The 25,438-nt window shown below is 37.6% G+C and overlaps 2 protein-coding genes across 2 annotated transcripts; both read left to right on the top strand.

Annotated features, from left to right (window-relative positions):
- Positions 1-1,492: 1,492 nt before the first annotated feature.
- Positions 1,493-12,897, top strand: LOC117328984 (T-box protein VegT-like). Its single transcript, XM_033886636.1, has 6 exons — positions 1,493-1,603; positions 7,107-7,453; positions 9,068-9,329; positions 10,776-10,969; positions 11,359-11,404; positions 12,028-12,897. Exons 1-6 carry the CDS (start codon positions 1,595-1,597, stop codon positions 12,034-12,036), a joined length of 867 nt encoding a protein of 288 aa, XP_033742527.1. The 5' UTR covers positions 1,493-1,594; the 3' UTR covers positions 12,037-12,897.
- Positions 12,898-17,990: 5,093 nt separating this feature from the next.
- LOC117328983 lies at positions 17,991-23,689 on the top strand. The gene is made up of 2 exons (XM_033886635.1): positions 17,991-18,415; positions 21,179-23,689. Exons 1-2 carry the CDS (start codon positions 18,218-18,220, stop codon positions 22,322-22,324), a joined length of 1,344 nt encoding a protein of 447 aa, XP_033742526.1. The 5' UTR covers positions 17,991-18,217; the 3' UTR covers positions 22,325-23,689.
- Positions 23,690-25,438: the final 1,749 nt, after the last annotated feature.

The following is a 25,438-nucleotide window of genomic DNA, read 5'->3' as shown; positions in this document are numbered from 1 at the left end:
TTGCAGTTTTACTGATTCCCGCACTTTTTGACACTATTAATCTTTCGATGTTTTTAATTTTGTTTTTAAGTATATGAGCTTCGCACTCCTGATAATATCGATATTCTGTCATTCTCGTGAAATATATGTTATACTAAACGGGAAACCATTCAATATCCTCCATTTATTGCATTTTTGCCAGTGAAATATAGAAATTTATCAATCTAATAAAACTTAACGATGAGCAGTGAAAATATAAGATTTTCCAGTGAAAATATAAGAGTTTGCAGTGAAAATATAAGTTTTTCGTTGTTGACCAATTAGAGCGAACCTTTGTATTCACCTCATTGAAACTGGCCGATTTTTCGAATCGAAACGAAGATGGATTAATTGGTTATTTTGCTCTGAAATATTCAGACTAGTTTTTGACAAAATACTCACTTGACGTTAGCTATCCATGCACAGATTCCCCGACAACAGCAGTGAACACTAAAATCGCGTTGATCAGTCCTTTCAAAATGCATGGCACTGTCAAGTTGACGGAGTAACGTCAAAGAGAGTTGACGTTATGTTACTGATTCCCGCACTTTTTGAACTTATTGATTTTTCGATGTTTTTAATTTTTTTTTAAGTATATAAAATGCAATAAAAAAGGAAAATTGAATGATTTAACACTTAATATACCATATATTTCACTCGTATGACCAGAGACATATACTGTATACACGTGTATATATGTCTCTGGTATGACAGAATATTTCGATAGCTTCGCACTCGTGAAATATATTTTATATTAAACGGGAAACCATTCAATATCCTCTGTTCTTTCTATATACTCACTGTTGAAAATTATATAACTATTGAATAATGAAGCTTTTGCACATCCCTCTACAGACTTGAACATTTCACTTTTGTTCTACCTGTTTTGTGTGTTTTTGTTCGCCTTTATGGTAACATCAGCATCACTAACGACTCCTAGGAGGACGAAAGAAAGAGCTTTTGGTACAGTTTAAACCAATTTGGTTCTACTGTATATAATTTGTTTTGAAAGGTGCTAATAGCTTTTGTGTCTTTTGTATAATTATTTGTTAAAACATGCGAAAAAAAGTAGTCGCAATTGAAGGATACTGGTGTTAATGGAAAGTATATAATTACAAAAGCTACACAAGCAACAACCCCTAATCAAGAATGGTTCAGTCATAACACAGTTCTAAGTTTTTCAAGACGACATTTTGAAGATCGATCTCCTTTTGTAAGGATACGGAGACACCATTATTTTTTGGTATAAGAAAAAAAACTGTAGACACTGCAAACTTCTGTCGTACGTCATCATTTTGGTAACGTAACCGCCTTACTAAAATTGTACCCGGTACCCATGCATTTCCGAATTGCAACAGCCCGCTTCATAACAGAATACATTTGTCGTCAATAACCTGGTCTTTCAATTATCACATTCTATACTATCTTGCGTCAATTTCCCAGTAGTAGTGTCAAAACTATCACCTATTATATCCCTGGACATCAGTACTGACGCATACAAGTAGGTATATGTCACTCCTAGTCATTGGAAGCTCCACTTCTGGAGAAGATAATCAGCTACATAGAACAACACGACATGGAACAGGTAAGCCTAGACATCCACGATAGATACTATCCACTAACAGTATTTTATGTTGTCTTTTGAACACCGTCACCGAATTTTATATTTTTATTCTATTATGAGGTTTACTGTGTGGAGAAACCACGTGTTACATAAGCTGTGGATATTACCAAAATCATATTTAAGTGTACTATTCACCTGTGTGATGGTTATAACTCTTTGGCGATTGCTGTGTAGTAATCTATTCTGGTGTATTTTAGCTATAGTCTAGTTTAAAGATATTTTATTTGAAACATTCAAATGAAATTGGACACAAGTTATACAACTTGGTAACATCCTCTTTCATAAACTATTATACAATGGTAAATACATGGCAGCATTTTATGTGTAAATTTGATATATACATATATTTAGAAAGAGCAATGTTAGTTACCGAGGATTGCTGCTAACATGTATTTCAGGTCAAAATCTTATGAACAAGGACATCGGTTCATAATATACGAATGTATTTAATGTTTTACTTAAAACATTAAGGTACTCAAAATGTAAGAGATGAATTAATTAGCGGATTAATGTACCTCCCTTTTTAATTTCAGTATTAGTTTCCATTGTGATTCTCTTGAGGTTTTAACACGTCTCGTCCCTTGTGTCACAGACAGTCCTGGAAAGATGAATAGTATACATAGGGCAGTTCTAAATCCTGGGGATAGATTGTATATACAACCAAAATTGCGCAGTTGACTTAAGAATCTTCTGTGCAATTCAATTGAGAGAAGAAAAGGGGGTTAAAAGAGTTTCCTAAATTCAAATTGTTTTGCTCCATTCGATATTTTCTCTCGCCATCAGCAAATCATGGCTTCAATAATAATTGAATGGCTGCAAAAAGCAAACTGAATTATCTAAAAAGGGAGGGTAGCCTCCATGCAATCCGTAGCAGCTATAGGTACATTTTTAAGTATATCCCTCGGGTCGGTATAATGTAAAACATGGATCAGTTTTCAGAACCATTCATTTTGTTCTGTAGCTCTAAATACAAAGAAGCAGTGCAGTACATGCATCATACAATGGAAATGTCATGGACTCCATTTTCAACATTCAGCATTGTGAAACCAGAAAATAAAACATGCTTTATGCTTTAAACATAACTATTTTGACGTTTTATAATTTGAAATATGTTCTATGAATGAATCCGTGATATATCCTACTATCTAAATAAAAACTTTTAAAATTTTGAATAATTCTATCATGCATATTTACATTATGTGGTGAACCAAATATCTGTTTTCAATTCATCAATTTGCGATGATTAGGTAGTACCGATTAAGCATGTTTTAAACCAGTCCTCATTTTGGTTATTGCTCCTTATTTTAGATTGCATTATAAACTTAACTAAATTAATTAGACAGTGCACAATTGATAATTAACAAAAAATATCAATTGAAAAATTGTCAACTACATGAAACTTAAAGCTTCTCTATGATTTTGTTTATGCATATGAAACTTTATCAAAGTAAACTTCATATTCCTGTTGATCGGTCATGTCAACAATCTTCATAAGCAAAGTATGTAATAAACATCTCAAAATAGAACATCAACCAACGCTGCGCGCGCCGAGTTACATCCTTGGATGAAAAACAGAAAAAAACGTGGGGTTGTTTATCAAATGTCGAGAAGTTTCACTGCTAATTCTTGATGGCTTTTCACGTTTAACCTATCTTGAATTTTCACGTTGAATCTGGAAGTCGTAAATGATGTTGTGAGTGGAACACTGCATTGGCGATTCCCCGTAATCAGTGGGTAGTTTCCCGGTTTTAATTGCAATTATGAAGAACTACAGTATTGGTTCATACATTATATCTACATGTATATATTTGCATATTGTTTCAAGACCCTTATTCCAAACATACAAACAACTCAAACAATAAATTGGATTACCGTATACTTCGGTAATCAGTATTACGAAAACATAAAGAGGCATAAGGCTTGAGCCTTTGTCACTTGCTACCACATATGCAAGTATTCGTCGAGCAGGTGTCACACCTGAGAATGTTCATCCCTGCGGTTACTTTGTAACGAACGCTTGGCTGGTGTATTCTACTTGTGAACGTTTAGTTCCCAAGGTTTGCCATCTACCTGCTTGCCTTCTGGTGGACCTTTAGTCTTGAATTATTATGTTGCAATTGTTTAAGAATATTCACTTTTTTATGTTCTATCGAAATTCCCCACAAAAAGCAACAATTTACTTATTTGATATAATTTTGTGTTTAATACATCTCGTTCTAAAAACATTTCCTGAGACCTAATTTGATTTTCCGCGCTTCCCGTCTGGATCTCAACACTTTATGTCACTACCTTCACTGGTGCAGCATATAAAGCAAAAAAAAAAACAAACAAAAAAAACAAGAAATATCTTTAAAAAAGATAAACAGCATAGTTTTAATGCTGGTGGTTATAATGTATAACTGCTGGTGAATTAAATCAACGAACTAATGCGTTTCAGCACAGGTAACAAAATTATCAGTTGGAATCATTTTTGGTGATAATAAGACTGCATTTGAATCAGGGATCTAATTTTATTAATGTGTCATTTGAAAAGATACATCCACTTATTCAGCTTCCGTTCTTAACTTCGTTTCGTTTTAACTGCATATCTGAATTTTGCATTTACCGCTACATTGACCAATCACATACTTCATCTTGACCAGTAATGCCACCTGTCGTGTCATATCCGGGGCCAAAAGAAAATTATACGGCTATGCCGGAAAAAAAACCCAAAACCTCAATGATCCATTATCAATTACTTGTCTACATTCCGTACGAATGTCATGTTAACTTGACAGGCGAATAGACGGCCTCAGTTGAGATTTACTGTAGGTGTATCTTTTCCCCTATCAATGAAGATAGTTTATTCAGTTTTGTTGTGAAGTAATTTGGAAAATCCAGTTATTTTATAAGCAAAGCGATCGGGATAGTTGCCATAAATGATTTAAAGAAGACTAACATATGTATCTACGGCATACACATTGAATCATCAGTATCATTTCCTGTGTTATATTGGCACATACTTAATGTTTTCCACAACATGTCATACAGCAATTGATAGTACAAAAGAAGAAAAGAGGACGTTTAAATCCCTTTTCTTTCCGAAAGTTATAATGTAATCATGTTATAAAATTGCTACTGAAACCTCCATGTTGGAATTTGGACTAGTTTGAAAAATCACACTTCATCAGGATGGCGGCCATAGTAATTCTGAACTTCGAACCCACCAATAATAAACAACACTTGACCAGAACCATATCAGATTTCAAACACCAGAATTACTGACATAACAAATTTCAATTAGATAAAACGTGGATAAAAACAACAAAGAATACCGACATAACAACGAAATCATAATTCAAACTTAAAATCGATTAGGCGAGTACAAAATATAATCAAAAAACACATATTTGCATGGAAACTCCAAAACAAGTATGAACGAGACCAGATGATACGGAAGAGTAAGCGTCCTCTAAGGAAGTTAAAACGGAACATTCATCGAACATTGATTGATCTAGGTATTCATCAAAATATGTTATATATAATATACAATAATAGTTCAGGTTGGTCATGATATATAGAATATTTCTGTCTCCCTGGTTGTCCTGGGCTACATTTAGCAACGAACAAATGTCTAAAGTTTCACATAATAACGAGTAGTTTGTGCGACATTGTATAGTTTAACACACAATTATCCTGTGAATTATAGAACAGCTGAACTGTTAAACTAGTAGACACATCCAACAGAGCGACTGACAAGGCGATAATTTCATTGTTTATTTAAGGTGAATAGTGTCTGCATTAGTTGCTGCTATTTCTGTCGAATGCAAACAAATTACAGGACATTTCTGGAAATGCGCTTGTCGTCCATAGATTAACATATTAATCAGTGTCGTCAAACAATGCAATATGTATTGCCCTATTTGTCCTACCAGTAGCAATCACAGTCCTCAGACAAGGCAATATTCATGGCCCTATTTGTCCTACCAGTAGCAATCAGAGTCCTCAGACAAGGCAATATTCATGGCCCTATTTGTCCTACCAGTAGCAATCAGAGTCCTCAGACAAGGCAATATTCATGGCTCTAATTGTCCTATCAAGTATAAATAAGAGTCCTCAAACAAAGAAATATTCATGGCCCTAGTTGTCCTATTCGGTATCAATCAGAATTTTAGTTTAGTTTAAAAATATTTTTATTTGAAAACTTCCAAAGAAATTGTTATTCAACCGAATATCAAGTTGTTCTAAAAAAAAAAACATTAGAAATAACTACGTCTGTTTTATTCGGATTAAAATTTACATTCCATTTCTTCGACCAGTACTCAATAACGGCTTAATCATGATTCATGTAATTTTCAATATCAGCGCTGTTACTTATAGAATATGCCAGCGAAGTGTCGCCGGCAAACATTCTTGACATTGAAAATAAGTTTTCAAAAACATCATTGATATATAACAAACAAAAACGAACCTAATACAGAACCTTGTGTTACACCAGCCTTTATGCATCCTGTATAAGAAACTGTCCTCGGACAAGACGATATTCACGGCCGTAGTCGTTCTGTCCAGTATCAATAAGAGTCCTCGGAACGGACAATATTCACGGCCGTAGTCGTCCTGTCCAGTATCAATAAGAGTCCTCGGACAAGACAATATTCACGGCCCTAGTCGTCCTGTCCAGTATCAATAAGAGTCCTCGGACAAGGCGATATTCACGGCCCTAGTCGTCCTGTCCAGTATCAATAAGAGTCCTCGGACAAGACGATATTCACGGCCCTAGTCGTCCTGTCCAGTATCAATAAGAGTCCTCGGACAAGACGATATTCACGGCCCTAGTCGTCCTGTCCAGTATCAATAAGAGTCCTCGGACAAGACAATATTCACGGCCCTAGTCGTCCTGTCCAGTATCAATAAGAGTCCTCGGACAAGGCGATATTCACGGCCGTAGTCGTCCTGTCCAGTATCAATAAGAGTCCTCGGACAAGACGATATTCACGGCCCTAGTCGTCCTGTCCAGTATCAATAAGAGTCCTCGGACAAGACAATATTCACGGCCCAAGTCGTCCTGTCCAGTATCAATAAGAGTCCTCGGACAAGGCGATATTCACGGCCCTAGTCGTCCTGTCCAGTATCAATAAGAGTCCTCGGACAAGGCGATATTCACGGCCGTAGTCGTCCTGTCCAGTATCAATAAGATCCTCGGACAAGGCGATATTCACGGCCCTAGTCGTCCTGTCCAGTATCAATAAGAGTCCTCGGACAAGGCGATATTCACGGCCGTAGTCGTCCTGTCCAGTATCAATAAGAGTCATCGGACAAGACGATATTCACGGCCGTAGTCACCCTGTCCAGTATCAATAAGAGTCCTCGGACAAGGCGATATCCATGGTATTAGTTTCCCTAATGTGTTACATTCATGGGGGTAAACTATTCTTTTATTCATTTATTAATATCCGTTAGTTAATTCGGAGTCTTGTCTTTTCAGCCACTAGACCTTTGTTTGCGGACAAGTAAAGTGAAGAGTAACACGTCCTGCTACCAAGAAGATGTTAAATCTGCAAAACATTCGTTGGGCGTCACTAAGGTGACAGGATATGAAATTGAGGATAACGAAAAAATGGTACAGAGATGGTTGCAGCATATGCCGACGGATAGAATGGTATTGTCCGAATACAGTCCATATATCCAGGCGAAATCTACTGTAAGAGGGGCAACCCTCGTGCCAAGTGGGGTGTCCACCGGTACAGACATCTCCGTCAGCCTATACAACAAGGCGTTATGGCGGAATTTCAGTCAAGAGGGAACAGAAATGATTATAAACAGGTCTGGAAGGTAAGATCGGTTAAAAAATGTTCGTATTATTAAATTGCGTACGTGTTTAAAGTTACAACGTATTGTTATATCATCTACAAATACATATATGTGATATTTACCATGCTTTATTGTCGTGAACGTATACAGATGTTATTTAAGAAATAATTAACGATGATTCGTGTATTATTGCAGGATATACAACTCGGACTCGGATATTTTGCAATTAAATTAATAACGAAGGCCGCAGGCCTGAGTTATTAATTAAAATTGCAAAATATCCGAGTCCGAGTTGTATATCCTGCAACAATACACGAGTCAAAGTTGATTATTTCTATTCTACCATGTACTGTTTAGTTCTGAGATCGACCTCTTTCTAATAGAAAAACAGCAAAGAAACCCCGGGAAAACCTTGTATTTATTTCTTGAGTATTGCATTATTTGTTGATGAAATATACATGCAATACAGTACTACTATCAAGAGCATCTATCATATGGCATTGATTTTGAAAATTAAAAAAAAAAGGATAAAAAAAAAGTAAAAAAAAAAGGGGGGGGGGGGGCCTCCGTAGGATTCGAACTCGCGTCGCGATAAAAAATATATTGAAAGACTAACCCATTAGCCCACTCGGCTATAGTAACCTTTTATAAAACGGATGAATATTAGATATTTAAAATTGTAACAGCCGTGACTCACGAGCGTGTATTATTGGCACGAGCGTGGGTTATTGGAAAATAACCAATCAAAACTAGCGTTACATAGCAAACATATGGTAGAATAAATTATAATGCGGCATTCGTGTAATGTACATACAATATCATAATAATGAATGACATACATGAAATATTCATATACCAATAACATACTTGAAACTGTCGTCAACGTAATATGCAGGTGTTTAAGCAAGATGTGAATTGCGTTCTTGTATAACGTACAATATAAAAAAGTCAACTGTTCTAAAGAAGGAAACATCTAAATGACTGATATACTCTGTATATCTAAAGATCTGTTAAGATATTTCAAATCATTATTCCTTTAAATGTCTTTGAATTTTCTGTAGTGTTCCGTGTCGCAATCTTAATTTATATATAAAGATCGGTGCAAACTTATAATTGATTCATTTAAAATCAATAAATTAAAATTAATTCACATAAAGTATAGTTTGTATTCCTTATAAATGTAGTTTTAGACATTATATGACTGTCAACTTATATTATAAAGAAGTGCCATATACCTCATGATGTATAAAATGATCATTTGCCGGATGTAAATCACCTTTAAAAGGTTCAAATAAATTGTTGCCAATCAATTACACAATTATCCTGATAAAAAGAATGAATAAACAGGTTACTACAACAACAACAGAATAACAGATAACACCGACTTGACATCGAAATCGTAATTCTTATTCAAATAAAAGAAAAAAGGATAATAAAATAATATAGATTTGCATGGATACCCCAGAAAACGTAACGGGATAATACCAGGTATTCCACAAGTCAAAAGAGTACCTGTCTTCTGCCTCGTGGACGACGCCGTATCCACGTCAAATCGGGGCTAAGTCACAATCAACCATCCAAAGTGCGTCCCTATCAAATTGTTTAAGCTTTCATTCTTTAATGGTTTGATTCCAGACTGATGTACCCACGTGTGGAGATTACTATTGAAGGACTTAATACGTACGATATGTACAGCGTCGAGATGGTCGTGATCCCGGTTGATGACAGACGATACAAGTATAAGGACAACATTTGGTCAGCTGTTGGCAAATCAGAGGTACATCACCCGATCACTCCCTATAAACACCCTACGTCACCTGCCGTAGGATCCTACTGGGCAAAGGACCACCTCTCGTTCGGACAGGCGAAGCTCTCAAACCATTTAGGACCAAATAAGGTATTACATCGTATTAAAAAAGATATTAACCTTGATAGGATACCATAAAGTGGATCTTAACCCAATGTTGGTTATTAGATGTCGGATATTTTGTTTATCTCAATAATATAAGAACATATTTGTGTATTATCAGAATAGGAATTTATTTTACATTCTACTCGAGATTGAAGATTGTATTAACATTTGATAAGAAAAGCTCAACATTACACCAATTGAGAATATTATAATTTACTACATTGTTATAATTTTTTGTTTGTTGGGTTTATTGGCCTTGAAACACTCAGGGTCATTTAGAGGCAGGATCTCCTTGTAGCAGTTTATAGATAATAACATCAATAAATAACATACGTTAGGCCCGAAGCCTGCCATCCAGATCAATTAGGACAAATTGTCTTGCCGAAGGACACAACCACGACGGCACATATCGGTCTGGGTGGGGAGCGTCGAATCACGCTCCTTGGATCTTCACCTGAGGTAGCCGACTAAGTTATCGTGCACCACTGTTATCAATGAATTAAAACATAAGTAATCATATATTCCCTACAGTGACGAATATACGTATTATTAACCGACTGGAACAGTCTTTATATCAACAGCATTAAATTCCACGAATATTTCAGATGTAAATGTATCTACAGTAGAATATTTATTTCAATATATAATTGACGACATTTTGAAAGCAAATGGATGCATGGTATCATGCCATGTTGACCGGCCCTGGCTATGAACATTTATCTGTTAAAAGGCTAGCTGACTGGAAGCTTCTGAAAGTACAAATTTGACCTGTAGCTATGTCTAACATTTCGCTATTAATTACAACACATGAGCTTTGATTATTTTTTTAACTTAAGTGTCTAAAAATTCTTTGGATGTATAAATGATTTCTATTACTAATGCCCAGAGAAGAGTGAAAACAGATTTCATAAAAACAATCTGAAAAAAGTTAGTTGGTTTTGAAAATGATTAACATAGATCTTGCTGAATAGAAAATCTTCAAGATAATTCATTCGGATAATGAAAAGAAAATTTATTGAATTTTCGGATCTTTTGCGCCTCCAAATCCGTATATTGACATTTCAATCAACTTGATTTATACGTTAGAAACACTTAAGGCTCTTAGCAATACTGACAAATTCTAGAAGGACGAAAGAGTTGTATAATGTTCCTAACATACTGGCGAGTCCTAGAAAGACGAGTTAGTGTAAGGCAACCTTACTATTAATCCACTAGTGTAGTTATTCATCAAATAGTGTAGGGCATTCTTACTATTTATCCACTAGTGCAGTACAACCTAATTATCTATGAATAATAAAGTGCAACCTAATCATTACATATATTTAGTTAATTAGCAGGTGACAATATATTTCCATCATCCAATATGTTCATACCTATTACAGAGCTATAATTAACGTAGACATGCATTCTTTCTTATTCTTCTAATTCTAGATTTGTCTCCAGTCAATGCATAAGTATATGGTACAGATTAATGTGATCCATCATAGCAGGGACGATCACTTACACTCCTTCATGCTCCCCGGCACAGAGTTCATAGCACTCACTGCATACCTCAACGAAAAGATCACACACCTCAAAATTTCCCATAATCCGTTTGCGAGAGCGTTCAAGAACAAAAAAACTTCGTAAGTACAAGATTAAACAAAATTGTTAATCAAAAATAATTTCCAGTGAGATTCCACGAGTGGGAGAAATGCCATAGATAGTTCTAATGCAGCAAAGTTAAAATCCTTTAGCACTATTGTTTAGCTCAGTCTCACTAACGCAGCATGGTTAAGTTGAAGTTCCGAAGCATTTTACTTGTATGGTGTTTAAATGCCTTGCTTTATTGACAATACTTTTTGCGATAACACATATGTGATAAACTAGTACCTTATGTAGCTTCTTCGTGGATCTCTTTGAAGAAGCCTCTTATCAAATTACCGTAGTTCCTTTATATGATTATATCTTGGACATTTTTCTTTTCCTGGCGTTTGATATTCATCAATAAATTTTGTTTAAATCCAATTTACAGAGACGAAGATTCCGACTGCGAACAAGAAAAGAAAAAAATCTTAAGTGTAAGTATAAAGTTTTAAGAAACAACAATATATATCCATCAAATTGGTAGAAAATGAGTCAATATTTACAATCTTATCTTATAATAGATGAAATTTCTGTTATATCCATGGACATTTCATATATCTATGCCATTTATTTATATATGACTGCAAAACACTGGTATTTTAACTACTGATATACCAGGATGCAGTATTCATTATGCAGTATAACAGTATATCCTGTTAATATTTTCAAAAACAGTGTTGAATTAATATTAGCTGAAAAAACAATTGTTCCATGTAAATCTTTGCTTGTGTTTTGTCATCGTTTTAAACAATCGATTTTGAGTTGTGTTAACATATTTACCGTTGCTTACACTAGACTGTACTCCAGGAAATTGGGAATCTAGATAAAAACATGCTATTCTTCTTGAACGTAATGTTCCTGGTTGATAAAATAGATGTTGAGAGAGATCAACTTAGCCTGCTATTCGTAATTTGGACAAAAGGTAACTTTTTGACAGACAGAGTTATATAGTGATCCTTCACATATCAAAAAATCTTATTCGTGAAATTATGGCCACACAATGATAATTTTTATTATTAGCTTTATGATAATTACATGTAATTATTCTAATTTGCAGACAGTTTAAACACCGAGTTCCTGGAGAGAAGGGTCCGTCCTTGGTAGTTCGCCTCCATGAATATACCTAGTAATATACCTAGTAATATACCTAGTAATATCATCTAATCTCTGCTGTCAAGTCTCAAGTATTTGCAAACAATAATAACTCATCTTGCTGTGGTCATCACTCCATTCTACAAAACGGCTGAAGAACATTTTCTTATTCTTATTATTATTTTTAATCTGTGTTGTATTCTAATGATGTCGTCAGGTTTTTTATAACACACTTATATTTTCTTAAATCAACGCACTAAAAACAGTCTATTGATCGTGAATTGTCAATCGAATCTGATATTCCAGATTAGTCTCGATTATTTCATCTATTTCCAAAACTGAAAACAGCCTATTTCAGGCACCCTAACCCTAACATGCAGTGGATGACTTTCTGAATAGCCAAGAAAAGGAAATCTGTCAAAGTGGGTAAAATGGCAAAAGTGTATAGATACTGAAGGGGATTATGTTGAAAAATAATACAATATGTCCGGCAAAATTCAAATCCTTCAATATGAGGCTCATAAACTTATCAATCAGCCCTCGTAGCAACGTATGTACATGTATGCCCTGTATACAATTCTCTACACTATGTCAGTTTACGAGAAATCATTGTCAATTTTAACAGGGACGTATTATAAGATGACAGGTCCCTATTTCGATAAACATTATTCAGAATAGCAGCAGCTTTTGTCACTACAATTGTATTTGATTTGTATTTCGTAACTATATGTATATGGAATGTGTTAGTATTTCTTTGGCGTAGAATAACGTTTGTTATTGAAAATAAATCGTATCGATTTTCTGTTATTTATTGCAATAAATTTTCTTTATTGATTTTGTTTTCGTTTTCTTCTTATTTCGTGATAAACGAAAAACATAAACCTACATTGATGTACCATAAAAGTCCACATCGTACATCTCTGGTTTAGATAAAGAGGTTATAATATCAAATTGCTGAAATAGTTTTGGAAGAGTGAGTAAGTGAGAAGTGGGGACGAGTGAGTATGCGGGGGACTGGGCAGCGAGGAAGCGGGCAGTGGGGACGAGTGAGTTAGCAGGGGAGAGGGGACGAGTGAGTATGCGGGGAGAGGGAACGAGTGAGTATGCTTGGGGGACGGTACGTGTGAGTATACAGGGGAGTGGGGAGAGAGTAAGTGGGGAGTGGGGACGAGTGAGTTAGCGGGGGAGAGGGGACGAGTGAGTATGCGGGGAGAGGGGACGAGTGAGTATGCGGGGGAGAGGGGACGAGTGAGTATGCGGGGAGAGGGAACGAGTGAGTATGCTTGGGGGACGGTACGTGTGAGTATACGGGGGAGTGGGGAGAGAGTAAGTGGGGAGTGGGGGCCGAGTGAGTATGCGGGGGAGAGAGTAAGCGGGTAGTGGTGACGAGTGAGTATGCGTGGGAGAGGGAACGAGTGAGTATGCTTGGGGACGGTACGTGTGAGTATACGGGGGGGGGGGGGAGAGAGTAAGCGGGGAGTGGGGGCCGAGTGAGTATGCGGGGGAGAGGGACGAGTGAGTATGCGGGGCACTGGTCGCAGTGAGCAAGCATGGTGTGGGGGCCGAGTGAGTATGCGGGGGAGAGGGGACGAGTGAGTATGCGGGGGGGAGGGAACGAGTGAGTATGCTTGGGGGACGGTACGTGTGAGTGGAGAGGGGACGAGTGAGAATGCGGGGCACTGGCCGCAGTGAGTAAGCATGGTGTGGGAGCCGAGTGAGTATGCGGGGGAGAGGGATCGAGTGAGCATGCGGGGGGAGGGAACAAATGAGTATGCTTGGGGACGGTACGTGTGAGTATACGGGGGAGTGGGGAGAGAGTAAGCTGGGAGTGGGGGCCGAGTGAGTATGCGGGGGAGAAGGGACGAGTGAGTATGCGGGGGACTGGGCAGTGAGTAAGCGGGGAGTGGGGGCCGAGAGAGTAAGCGGGTAGTGGTGACGAGTGAGTATGCGTGGGAGAGGGGACGAGTGAGTATACTGGGGAGTGGGGAGAGAGTAAGCGGGGAGTGGGGGCCGAGTGAGTTTGCGGGGGAGAGGGAACGAGTGAGTTTGCGGGGAGTGGGGCCGAGTGAGTATGCGGGGGACTGGGCAGTGAGTAAGCGGGGAGTGGGGGCCGAGAGAGTAAGCGGGTAGTGGTGACGAGTGAGTATGCGTGGGAGAGGGGACGAGTGAGTATACTGGGGAGTGGGGAGAGAGTAAGCGGGGAGTGGGGGCCGAGTGAGTTTGCGGGGGAGAGGGAACGAGTGAGTATGCGGGGAGTGGGGCCGAGTGAGTATGCGGGGGACTGGGCAGTGAGTAAGCGGGGAGTTGGGGCCGAGTGAGTATGCGGGGGAGATAGTAAGCGGGTAGTGGTGACGAGTGAGTATGCGTGGGAGAGGGGACGAGTGAGTATGCGGGGGAGAGGGGACGAGTGAGTATACGGGGAAGTGGGGACGAGTGAGCATGTGGGAAGTGGGGTCGAGTGAGTATGCGGGGACTGGGCAGTGAGTAAGCGGGGGACTGGAGACGAGTGAGTATGCGGAGGAGAGGGAACGGGTAAGCATGCTTGGGGGACGGGACGTGTGAGTATACGGGGAAGTGGGGAGAGAGTAAGCGGGGAGTGGGGGCCGAGTGAGTATGCGGGGGAGAGGGGACGAGTGAGTATGCGGGGAGTGGGGGCCGAGTGAGTATGTGGGGAGTGGGGCCGAGTGAGTATGCGGGGGACTGGGCAATGAGTAAGCGGGGAGTGGGGCCGAGTGAGTATGCGGGGGAGAGAGTAAGCGGGTAGTGGTGACGAGTGAGTATGCGTGGGAGAGGGGACGAATGAGTATGCGGGGGAGAGGGACGAGTGAGTATACGGGGAAGTGGGGATGAGTGAGCATGTGGGAAGTGGGGTCGAGTGAGTATGCGGGGGACTGGGCAGTGAGTAAGCGGGGAGTGGGGGCCGAGTGAGTATGCGGGAGAGGGAACGAGTGAGTATGCTTGGGGGACGGGACGTGCGAGAATACGGGGGAGTGGGGAGAGAGTAAGCGGGGAGTGGGGGCCGAGTGAGTATGCGGGGGAGAGAGTTAGCGGTTAGTGGTGACGAGTGAGTATGCGTGAGAGAGTGGGGACGAGTGAGTATGCGAAGGAGAGGGGACGAGTGAGTATGCGGGGGAGTGAGCACGAGTGAGTTTCCGGGGGAGAGAGTAAGCGGGGAGTGGTGACGAGTGAGTATGCGGGGGAGAGAGTAAGCGGGGAGTGGTGACGAGTGAGTATGCGGGGGAGAGAGTAAGCGGGGAGTGGTGACGAATGAGTATGCGGGGGAGAGAGTAAGCGGGGAGTGGTGACGAGTGAGTATGCGGGAGGACTGGGCACATGTATGGAAGAGAGATAGATTGGTTATTTTTCTGTATTTCTGAAAAATTCAGATTAGTTTTGACAAAATACTCGCTTGGCGTTAGCTTTTCATACACAGATTCGCCGATAACAGCAGAAATCGCTTAAATTGCGCTGATCAGTCCTTTCAAAACAAAAACTCCAGCGATGAGCAATGAAAATATAATATTTTGCTGTTAAAATATAAGAGTTTGCAGTGAAACTGTAAGTTTTTCGTTTTTGATCAATCAGAGCGAACCTTTGTATTCATCTCATTGAAACTTCTTTTTGACAAAATACTCACTTGGCGTTAGCTTTTCATGCACTGATCCGCCGATATCATCAGAAAACGCCAGCTAGACAAAAGCAAATTCAACATGAAGCGCTAGCGCGCTTCATTAAATTGCCTTTGACCAGTTGGCATTCATCAGCCCATAACTTCCAAATGAAATCAGTTCAATGCTAAAATAAATGCAGCCCAGATCTAGATCACATGACGTCACTTCCGACAGCGTCAAAAAAATGTTTGGCAATGCGTTGCGGGTGAATCAAACCCAGCTAGGATTTCGACTTAGAAAGAACAATCGCGTAATTATGACGTCATTCTGGTGCTTTGTTGATCGTAGTTACGCCGAGGCTTTGTATTACACATCAATTTGAATGCAAACCAAGCACTACAATGAAATCAATTTCACATTTGCTGTTCTTTCAATTGAACCAACAAGGGACCGGAATAGCTGAACTTAAACCCCAGATTAAGCAAAGAGAAAATGAAGTTTAACGTATCTTAATGTAAATATAACAATTAAACGCTTGGTAGATTGTATTTGTTGTCAATATCAATGCAATCTGGGTGACAGATAAATAGAATGACGTCACCCAGATTGCATTGATCTTGCCAATAAATACAATCTACCAAGCGTTTAATTGTTAAGTACATGTATATTGAACTATGAATATACTTTCCCGTTCCTCATACCTATGTACGTGCATACATGAAAACAAAACGAAGCAAGTGCGATATAGTAAAGAATAAGAAGCCGAGCGAGCCACCCAACCTGAAAAATAACTGGTAAAAACCAGCCAAAATCAGGAGGTGCACCAGCCCTAAATGCTCGAAACTTCAAAAATGCTGGGATTACTCGACAACATACACTCATTCGCATAAAATTTACCAAAGTTTCAACAATCTAAACCGTCCGACGCACTAGAAAGGCGACTAGAAAATGACCCCGGTACCCACGAACAGCGTACACGTACCGCACGTGCTGCGTACGAGACCAATCCGATTAGCTCAGAACACTAGTACTCGGTAATCTCCGTACCGAACCGATAAGACAAATAATTCCCGCTAATCTCCGAACCGCGGGAATATATATATATATTATACATGTACACACATGTATGGATGCCAGTGACAAGCCGTTATGAAAATGAATATCAATAATAAATCATTCAAAGTTATTAAAATCAATAGTAGTCTATATATATTTTTTTTTCTAAGTTTGAACGAAAGGAAAGTCGAATTGTGTACCAAAGTGATTGTTGCCCGAGTCCGCTTAGGTCTACCACAAAAGTATTTGTCTTTATGAAGTATTTAGATATGCATGTATATCCTTAATATATAAGATTATTTGTATCAATATCTTATAAAATCTCTCTCTGTCTCTCTCTTTTTTCCCCTCCCACTCCCCCTCTCTTCCCCTTTGTCTCCGTGACTCTCTCCGTCTCCCTCCCCTTCTGTCTCTCTCTCTTTCTCTCTATTTCTTATAAAATTATATTGTAAATAAAACTGCCATCATGTGAATTTTCTCTCAATGTAAAATCGTATCGGGAGAGGGCTTAATATAAGTTGGAAAACTTGTGCCCAATCCCTTTGTAACAAATTGTAAATTACAAATAAAATATGTTTAAATCAATTTTTTTCTAATTCACATAATATCAATTATAATTGAAGCACTTTTAATATTAACAATTAAGTGCCTCTCGTTGATATTTGGTACTTTCTCCTGAGGATATTGAACATCATTCAAAGATTCTCTGTATCAGAACTGAGGACTTCCGAAGCTTTAGACTGTACCCCCTGGTTTCCATTTGGTTGAGCTGATAACTTTATATTGAAGAATGGCAGCATTTCAGTGTGGGAAAACACTCATTTATCAATATGTAGTACTAATTCGATCAAGTCATTGTTGAATGTTAATATAACTATAGATTAGACTTCGTTTAATATTTATGAATGCTGCCTTTTTTTTTTTTAAATCAATCAATTATTTAGATATTGATCGAAAACATGACTTTAAATAAAAAAAGTCTCGTGTCTTTAATGTTAATTAGTATCTAAATATTTAAAGTATTTTAGATATAACGAAATCAGCGAAATATTGCGTAAAATACTAGCTTTGATTCCAAATTCCTCATCAATGTATATACTATAAAAGCTGAACCCTAACCACGGACTTACAACAATGTATTAAAGGGGCTTGGGTAAGTCTACCTATTTCCACAGGATTTCATCATGGCTGAAGTTATTTTCGATACTCCTCTAGATTATTCACAAATACCACAGAGAGATACGAATGATGATTGCACAAGTTTACGGTAATATTTATTTTTAGAACCGGTCTGCCCAAAGCTTATAAAATACAGGAACTTTCCAGTTTCATCGTACATTCAGACTTTGACAACTACGAAAGAACAACGTTTTAGGTATACAATGCGAGTTGGAAGGCGAACAGCACACGAAGCCGACGCTTTTGTACAGACACACAAAATAAACACAAAGTTTCCATAGCAGATCAGCCGACTGTCAACAAATCAAAATGACGAAGAAACGGACATTCCTGAGGGACGTCAATTCCCTCATGAAGACAGTCGCAAACGTGACAGCAGACCAGGTTACCATCTCGACAGAGTCTCTGGAAAGCGCCGACGAGGGAAATGATATCCATGAGGGCAGCATCATTGCAGAAGTGGCACCATCAAGCGGGGCTTACAAAGGAGGCAAATTCAAGTTCGAGGTATGCAGCCTAATAAGCCTACCATACTGATATACATATCTTAAAAAATCGTTTTTATAATTTTATGATACGGCAGGGTTCTGTGTCGTAGATAATTGAGTATTAAACCCATAATCTTGCCATATCATAACATTATGATTTTTTTTTTGAACATTTTGTATGCATATAATTATATTTATACGTGTTGTGGTATTCAATCTGATCACAGGGGAATGTCAAGTCTTATATTAGAAATATATATCAATACCTATATATATGTCTTTAGTCATATAGGCATTTTTGGCTATTTTTTAAACACTGTACAAGACTACAGACATGCACCCCTGTAAATAGTTATTATGGCGAACAAGCTCTTTTTACTACATTTGTATATTTATAACTATTACCCATAGAACTTGCCAGAGCAAATGTATTTGTCACTGAAATCAGAGACCTATATACTATTTTTATAATGTAGACTATTAGTTATCAGAAGTTCCAGGCCAGTTAATTACATCAGGTTGCATTGCTAATTTCATAAGCCAAATAATCTGTTTAATCTTCAAATCAAATTCAAGCTAACAAGATTTTCTCACAAATCAAACTATGAGCGGTCACATTTAAAACATCTTTAGGCAAAGAGTAATGCAAGCTTGACAGAAGTCACATGTCCAGACTTCATCTGAGTAAAATATGATTTGAAACATGCTAGCTGATGATTGGTCAGTTATGGGACATGGCCAAAAGCTGACAGTGCATAAATCTGCTTATAGAGGCAAATTGTGTATACGTAAGACTGGTATATTTATAATTCCACCACAATACGCTGTGTTATTCAACTCTCAGACCATCAGTTAATCATTACAGCTGTTGATTAACCATCTGTTTATACCACAGGTGGTATAAACTCTGTACACATTTTGATTGGCTAACACGGTGAACTTTGACCCAAGCTGCAATTGTTATTGACGTCATCAATAATCTAATGACGTCACATCACCGGGTCCCGGAAGTCACCGGTACACTTTATTTGCATACACAAAATTATACTTGGCCACGTTTCCCTTTGATTCAAGCCAATATTATTGTGGTAGAAACAGATCACACGACTCGAAATTGTTGGATATGGAATTTATTTCACACTCGTAGTTATTTTTTAAAAGTTGCAAAAAACACTCGCTAAAGCTCGTGTCTTTAGTAACTTTTAAAATATAACTTACTCGTGTGAAATAAATTCCATATCCAACAACCACTCGTTGTGTAACCTCTATTTCCACCACAATACGCTGTGTTATACCACTCTCAAGCCATTGTATAAATGTGCCGACTGTTGGATATATATGTTATATTCCACTAGTATATTAAACTAGTGGAATATGACCTTTCGATTGGTCAAGAATTTTAACTTTGACGTGAACTGCAATTGTTATTGATGTCATTAATAATCGAATGACGTGACATCAACGAGTCCAGGCCGTCACCAGTGTACACCTTATTTGTATACGTGAAATAAGACTTAAATTATCATGACCACGTTTCCCTTTGATTCAAGTCTGTATTATTGTGGTAGAAACAGGTCACACGACTCATGATTTTTGGATATGGAATTTATTTCACAATTGTAAGTTATTTTTTAAAAGTTACAAAAGACACTCACTAAAGCTTGTGTCTTTTGTAACTTTTAAAAAACAACTTACGATTGTGAAACAATTCCATATCCAACAACCACTCATTGTGTAACCTCTATATATTTATGAGAATCACAGCATAAATCTGGTGAATAATCATATACTAAAAGTACATTGTATGGGCATTGCAGAAGTGTGAACATATTGGCAAGGCAGAGATCTAGTCATATGGACATGGCACATATAAATCTACTATTTTAAATGTTGAAATACATGTACCTGTAAAAAAAACGAGTTTTCACACCAGTAATTAACAAAAAAGGCAAAAAACATTCCTTATATTTACATTTTAACCTGCGTTTTTATCTAATGTTATAAAAAAATTAAATCAGCATTCTCTTTTTTCGGCATTATACAAATAGACGTAAAAGACAGACAAATTATTAGAATTGCTGAAGCTGATTCCAGTTTGGTGGGAAAGGTTGTCAACTACAGGAATAAAGAAAATATATTTCCACAGTAACATCATTTTTTTCCCCATTTTTAAAAATTGATTCCTGTAAGATATGTCAAACATTTTGTTTTTTCATCGTTATATTTTAGTTAATTCTACCATGTTCCATTAATATTTTTTTGGAAAAAAGTCATTTTGCATTCACACTAATTGCACATGTGTGCACCAGTCAGGCTATAAACAATGTATTACTATGCATCAAATTTGAATTTAACACACTTGTAAACAATGTTATCGTTATAAGGTTATATAACAAAGATACATGTACACTGAAAATGTAAATATAAATTCTACTCCTTAGCATTGTATAGAAATCTGGATAACTTGGTATGGCAGAGGTCTATTGATGGACATTGCAAAAGTCTAGTCATTTGGGCATGGCATAATGGTAATTATATGGCATGACAAGATGTCCAATTGCAGGATAGGGAGCCACAAAGAGGTACTTGATCATTTTTGAAGGAAGAAATGAATGAAACTGAAGAATGTTGTAATTTCTTACAGTAGAGGAAAGAAGATATCGAGCCCATCGGATCATAATGATTCTCAATATTTGCACATGAAAGTACATATTAGATTGTATGAATTAAGAAAAGTACTACTGTGTATGATAAGGCTGAAAATTACATTTTTATGTTTCAGATCTATGCTGTAAGTGAATACCCTGAGTCACCACCAGAAGTGCGATGCCTCACAGAAATATACCACCCAAACATTGACAGTGATGACACCGACAGTGATGGTACCAACATCTGTGTGAGTCTGCTTGAACAAGGGGAGTGGGATCCCAATATGACCTTGGAGCATTGTATACAGGCCATCCTCTTCCTCTTTTACAACCCAAACTGGGAAGATGCTCTTTCCCCACTCTTCTCACCAGACCTTACTGAAACTGACTTTGAGAAAAATGTTAAAATTTCCATAGAGGGAGGAGATATTGAAGGGCGCTTGTTTGAAAGAAATTATGGTTTTACTGTGTCTGAGAATGTCACAAACGATGCTGATGGGTCAAAATTAACTGATCAAGAAATCGAACTAAATAGTATAAACACTGCCCTAAACAATGCAAGAGTAGATAATAACGAAACAGTTGAAATAAATCGGGCAGAGGATTCAACAACAGAAATTGGAACAAGGGTTGAAATAGAAGAATCTCAAGAGGAAAACACTGTTCAAGCATGTGACACTGCCCAAGTAAACATTGAAATTCCAACAGTAGATTTCACCACACAGGAAGTGGACCCAACTACACAGGAAGTAGATCTACAGGAAACTGTCAGACAGGAAGTAGATCAAACAGAGACCAATACTGTTGTACCACAGGATTTGGAATGTGAAACACAGACTTCAGGCCATGTTGATTCAGAGGAGGTTATTGTTTCAGAAAATAATTTCAATACAGATCAAAGGGAGACAATCAAATCATTTAACATTTTGAGTGCAATAATTCTTGACTATTCTACTATACAAAATCTTAAGGTAGACAAACAAGCTGGTTTTCTACATAGAAGTTTATCTGTTGGAGATTCTCCACGTGGAGAAATCAGCAAATTAAACAATGTGGCTGTTGGTGTAGATAAAGAAACAGAAAACAAGCTAGGTATAAGGACAAATACATTGAATGTATGTGACATTGGAACAAATGCGATTGATGGGGTTGCAGATGCAGGAGTGCCATGTCCATTTGTAGTTGATGAACAACAGCAGCTGTTGCCAGATAGCCCAACAAACACTAAATCTGGAAAGGGCATGGGAGCCTCCACTGAATGGTGTTGCAATGTAATGTAGCTTGAGTTATGCTTGACAGTGTAGATGAATGGTCAATTATCCAAGGATATGTGTGGATGCATGTCGTTATGGACAAATTAGTGTGAATGATATGTCAGGTTTTGTATGTGTTAGTCAGCACGGAATGGATTTTATTAACCTAGTGATTTACTTGGATGGAGGCATTGTGTATGTATCTAGGTATGTAATTGGTTGATATTTTACAAGCTTCACAATATTTATCTGTGTTTAAACTTAATGTTAAATGCTCATTTCTGTTGCTGCAAATTAAATCCCATGGATTGTGCTAGTTATTGATGATAATGTATTTGGTTAATTCCATTATCTATTACACTTAAGTATCATGTTTGTTGATAGGAAGCTAAGCAGTACAAAACCAAATTATTAATAAAGCTACTCTGGATAATCTTTGTATCTCTTCTGAAGAAATGTTTACCTTCCCTGGTTGCACCTATTCAAGCCCCCAAAATAATCTGTTTTCTCTTTAAATTTGCCTTCCTTGCTAAAACATTTTTAAGTAACAATGTTCTTATTTACATTGTGATTGCAATAGCTGTTAATGTCTGACACATATAAATGCTTCCATTGATTTTTTTTGTGATAGATATTTTCAGTGAGACATCAAAGGGGGACAACTGCAATGACTTTTAAGTGTTTGACACCAATTAATGTGCTTTTTACAACTTTAATTCCTTGTACCCATGGCGTCATAAATGTAAATTAGGTAAAATATAGTAAATAAATTAGAAGTACAGTATAGTGATTAAATTTGAATATGTTGTAAAATATAAGATGAAAACAGGTAATTAGCTCCTAATGTCCATGACATCAAAAAGTGCAATTTCTGAATTACACACCTCTTATCTTATAATTGTCCTAAAATAAAAACTGCTTATAAATTTAACAGAAAAGATCTTTTGCCCATATGACAAATTTTATAGCTTCCATGGCATATATATACCGATATATATATTTTAATAATGAGACACCTCCATCCCCTCCAATACCCATAACCATAACTCTCCAACCCACTCGCCCACCAACACAACACACACCTTTGTTTGTTCCTCCCTTTCTGACCCAATAGTTATGCTTTTCTTAGGTACTGGTCACAATAGGAAGTTTTTACAATTATTTAAGTTTCCCAGATTGATAAACTGTTATAAGTGTCAATAATGTGTTTAGGCGAAATACTGTTTGTATGTTTTATACCATAAACATTTACATGTACATTTGTGTAAAAAATATTATTTATTTATTCAGTAATATATAATACTGAACGTTTTTGTTAATATTGCTGAGCTCTGACTCAACAGCTTATCAGGTTTCTCGAGATTACAATGAATAAAAAGATAACATGCTTAATTTTTTTTTAATTATTCCTTATTCCTTGAGACACAGTGTTAAAGAGATCATTGAGGCAAAGGGCAAAGATTGACACTAGATTCATACTGATTTACATTGACACTAGATGCTTACTTTTTTAGCACACCATCATGAGATGGTGGGCTATTCAAATCGCCCTGCGTCCGTTGTCCGTCGTCCCTCCGTCCGTCCCCCCGTCCGTAAACAGTTCTTGTTATCGCTAATCCTCAGAAAATACTGAAGGGATCTTTCTCAAATTTCATATGTAGGTTTCCCTTGGTGCCTAGTTATGCATGCATTTTGAGACCAATCGGAAAACAACATGGCCAACAGGCAGCCATCTTTGATTTTGACAATTGAAGTTTGTTATCGCTATTTCTCAGAAAGTACTAAAGGGATCTTTCTGAAATTTTATATGTAGGTTCCCCTTGGTGCCTAGGTATGCATATTGCTTTTTGAGACCAATCGGAAAACAACATGGCCGACAGGCAGCCATCTTGGATTTTGACAATTGAAGTTTGTTATCGCTATTTCTCAGAAATTACTAAAGGGATCTTTCTCAAATTTAATATGTAAGTTCCCCTTGGTGCCTTGTTATGCATATTGCATTTTGAGACCAATCGTAAAACAACATGGCCGACAGGCAGCCATATTTGATTTTGACAATTGAAGTTTGTTATTGCTATTTCTCAGAATGTACTAAAGGGATCTTTCTCAAGTTTAATATCTAAGTTCCCCTTGGTGGCTAGTTATGCATATTGCATTTTGAGACCAATCGTAAAACAACATGGCCGACAGGCAGTCATCTTGGATTTCGACAATTGAAGTTTGTTATCGCTATTTCTCAGAAAGTAATGAAGGGATCTTTCTGAAATTTCATATGTAGGTTCCCCTTGGTGCCTAGTTATGCATATTGCATTTTGAGATCAATCGGAAAACAACATGGCCGACAGGCAGTCATCTTGGATTTTGACAATTGAAGTTTGTTATCGCTATTTCTCATAAAGTACTGAAGGGATCTTTCTGAAATTTCATATGTAGACCCCCCTTGGTGCCTAGTTATGCATATATTGCATTTTGAGACCAATCGGAAAACAACATGGCCGACAGGCAGCCATCTTGGATTTTGACAATTGAAGATTGTTCTCACTATTTCTCAGTAAGTAGTGAAGGGATCGTTCTCAATTTTCATTGGTGCCTGGTTATGCATATTGCATTTTGGGACCAGTCGGAAAACAACATGGTCGAGATATTTCTCAATTTGCACAGATTAGTAAGAGGAAGGGAAAATAGAGAACAGATCAATCTGACATGGAACCTATAAAGATCATTCAATGGTGGGCACTAAGATCCCTCTGGGATCTCTTGTTACAAGGATATGAAGAGATCACTGAGGTATGGACATAAAGTGATCATTGAGTGTTAATGTGATCATTTAGGCAATGAGTTAAAGATCATTAAGGCATGGTGATAAAGTGATCATTGAGACAATGAGTTAAATATTATTGAGGAATGTACATAAAGTGATCACTGTGTTAAAGGTCATTGAGGCAATGAGGCAATGATCTAAAGATCATTGAGGCATAATATAAAAGTGATCATTGAGGCATGGTGATAAAGACCATTGAGGCACTGAGTTTAAGATCATTGAGACACTGAGTTTAAGATCGTTGCGGCACTGAGTTTAAGATCTTTTAGGCACTGAGTTTAAGATCATTGATGCATAGTGTTAAAGATCAATGGGCATAG

The sequence above is a fragment of the Pecten maximus genome, chromosome 6 (genome assembly GCF_902652985.1).
Source record: "Pecten maximus chromosome 6, xPecMax1.1, whole genome shotgun sequence".
Lineage (NCBI taxonomy): Eukaryota > Metazoa > Mollusca > Bivalvia > Pectinida > Pectinidae > Pecten > Pecten maximus.
This window is presented reverse-complemented; position numbering and strand designations above follow the sequence as displayed.

Bases quoted from the DNA above. Each gene is read 5' to 3' on its own strand.
- LOC117328984 (XM_033886636.1), top strand. The intron at 7,454-9,067 runs GTAAGATCGGTT...GTTTGATTCCAG, and splicing joins ATTATAAACAGGTCTGGAAG to ACTGATGTACCCACGTGTGG. The intron at 10,970-11,358 runs GTAAGTACAAGA...TCCAATTTACAG, and splicing joins TTCAAGAACAAAAAAACTTC to AGACGAAGATTCCGACTGCG.
- LOC117328983 (XM_033886635.1), top strand. From the start codon at position 18,218: ATGACGAAGAAACGGACATTCCTGAGGGACGTCAATTCCCTCATGAAG. The intron at 18,416-21,178 runs GTATGCAGCCTA...TTTATGTTTCAG, and splicing joins GAGGCAAATTCAAGTTCGAG to ATCTATGCTGTAAGTGAATA.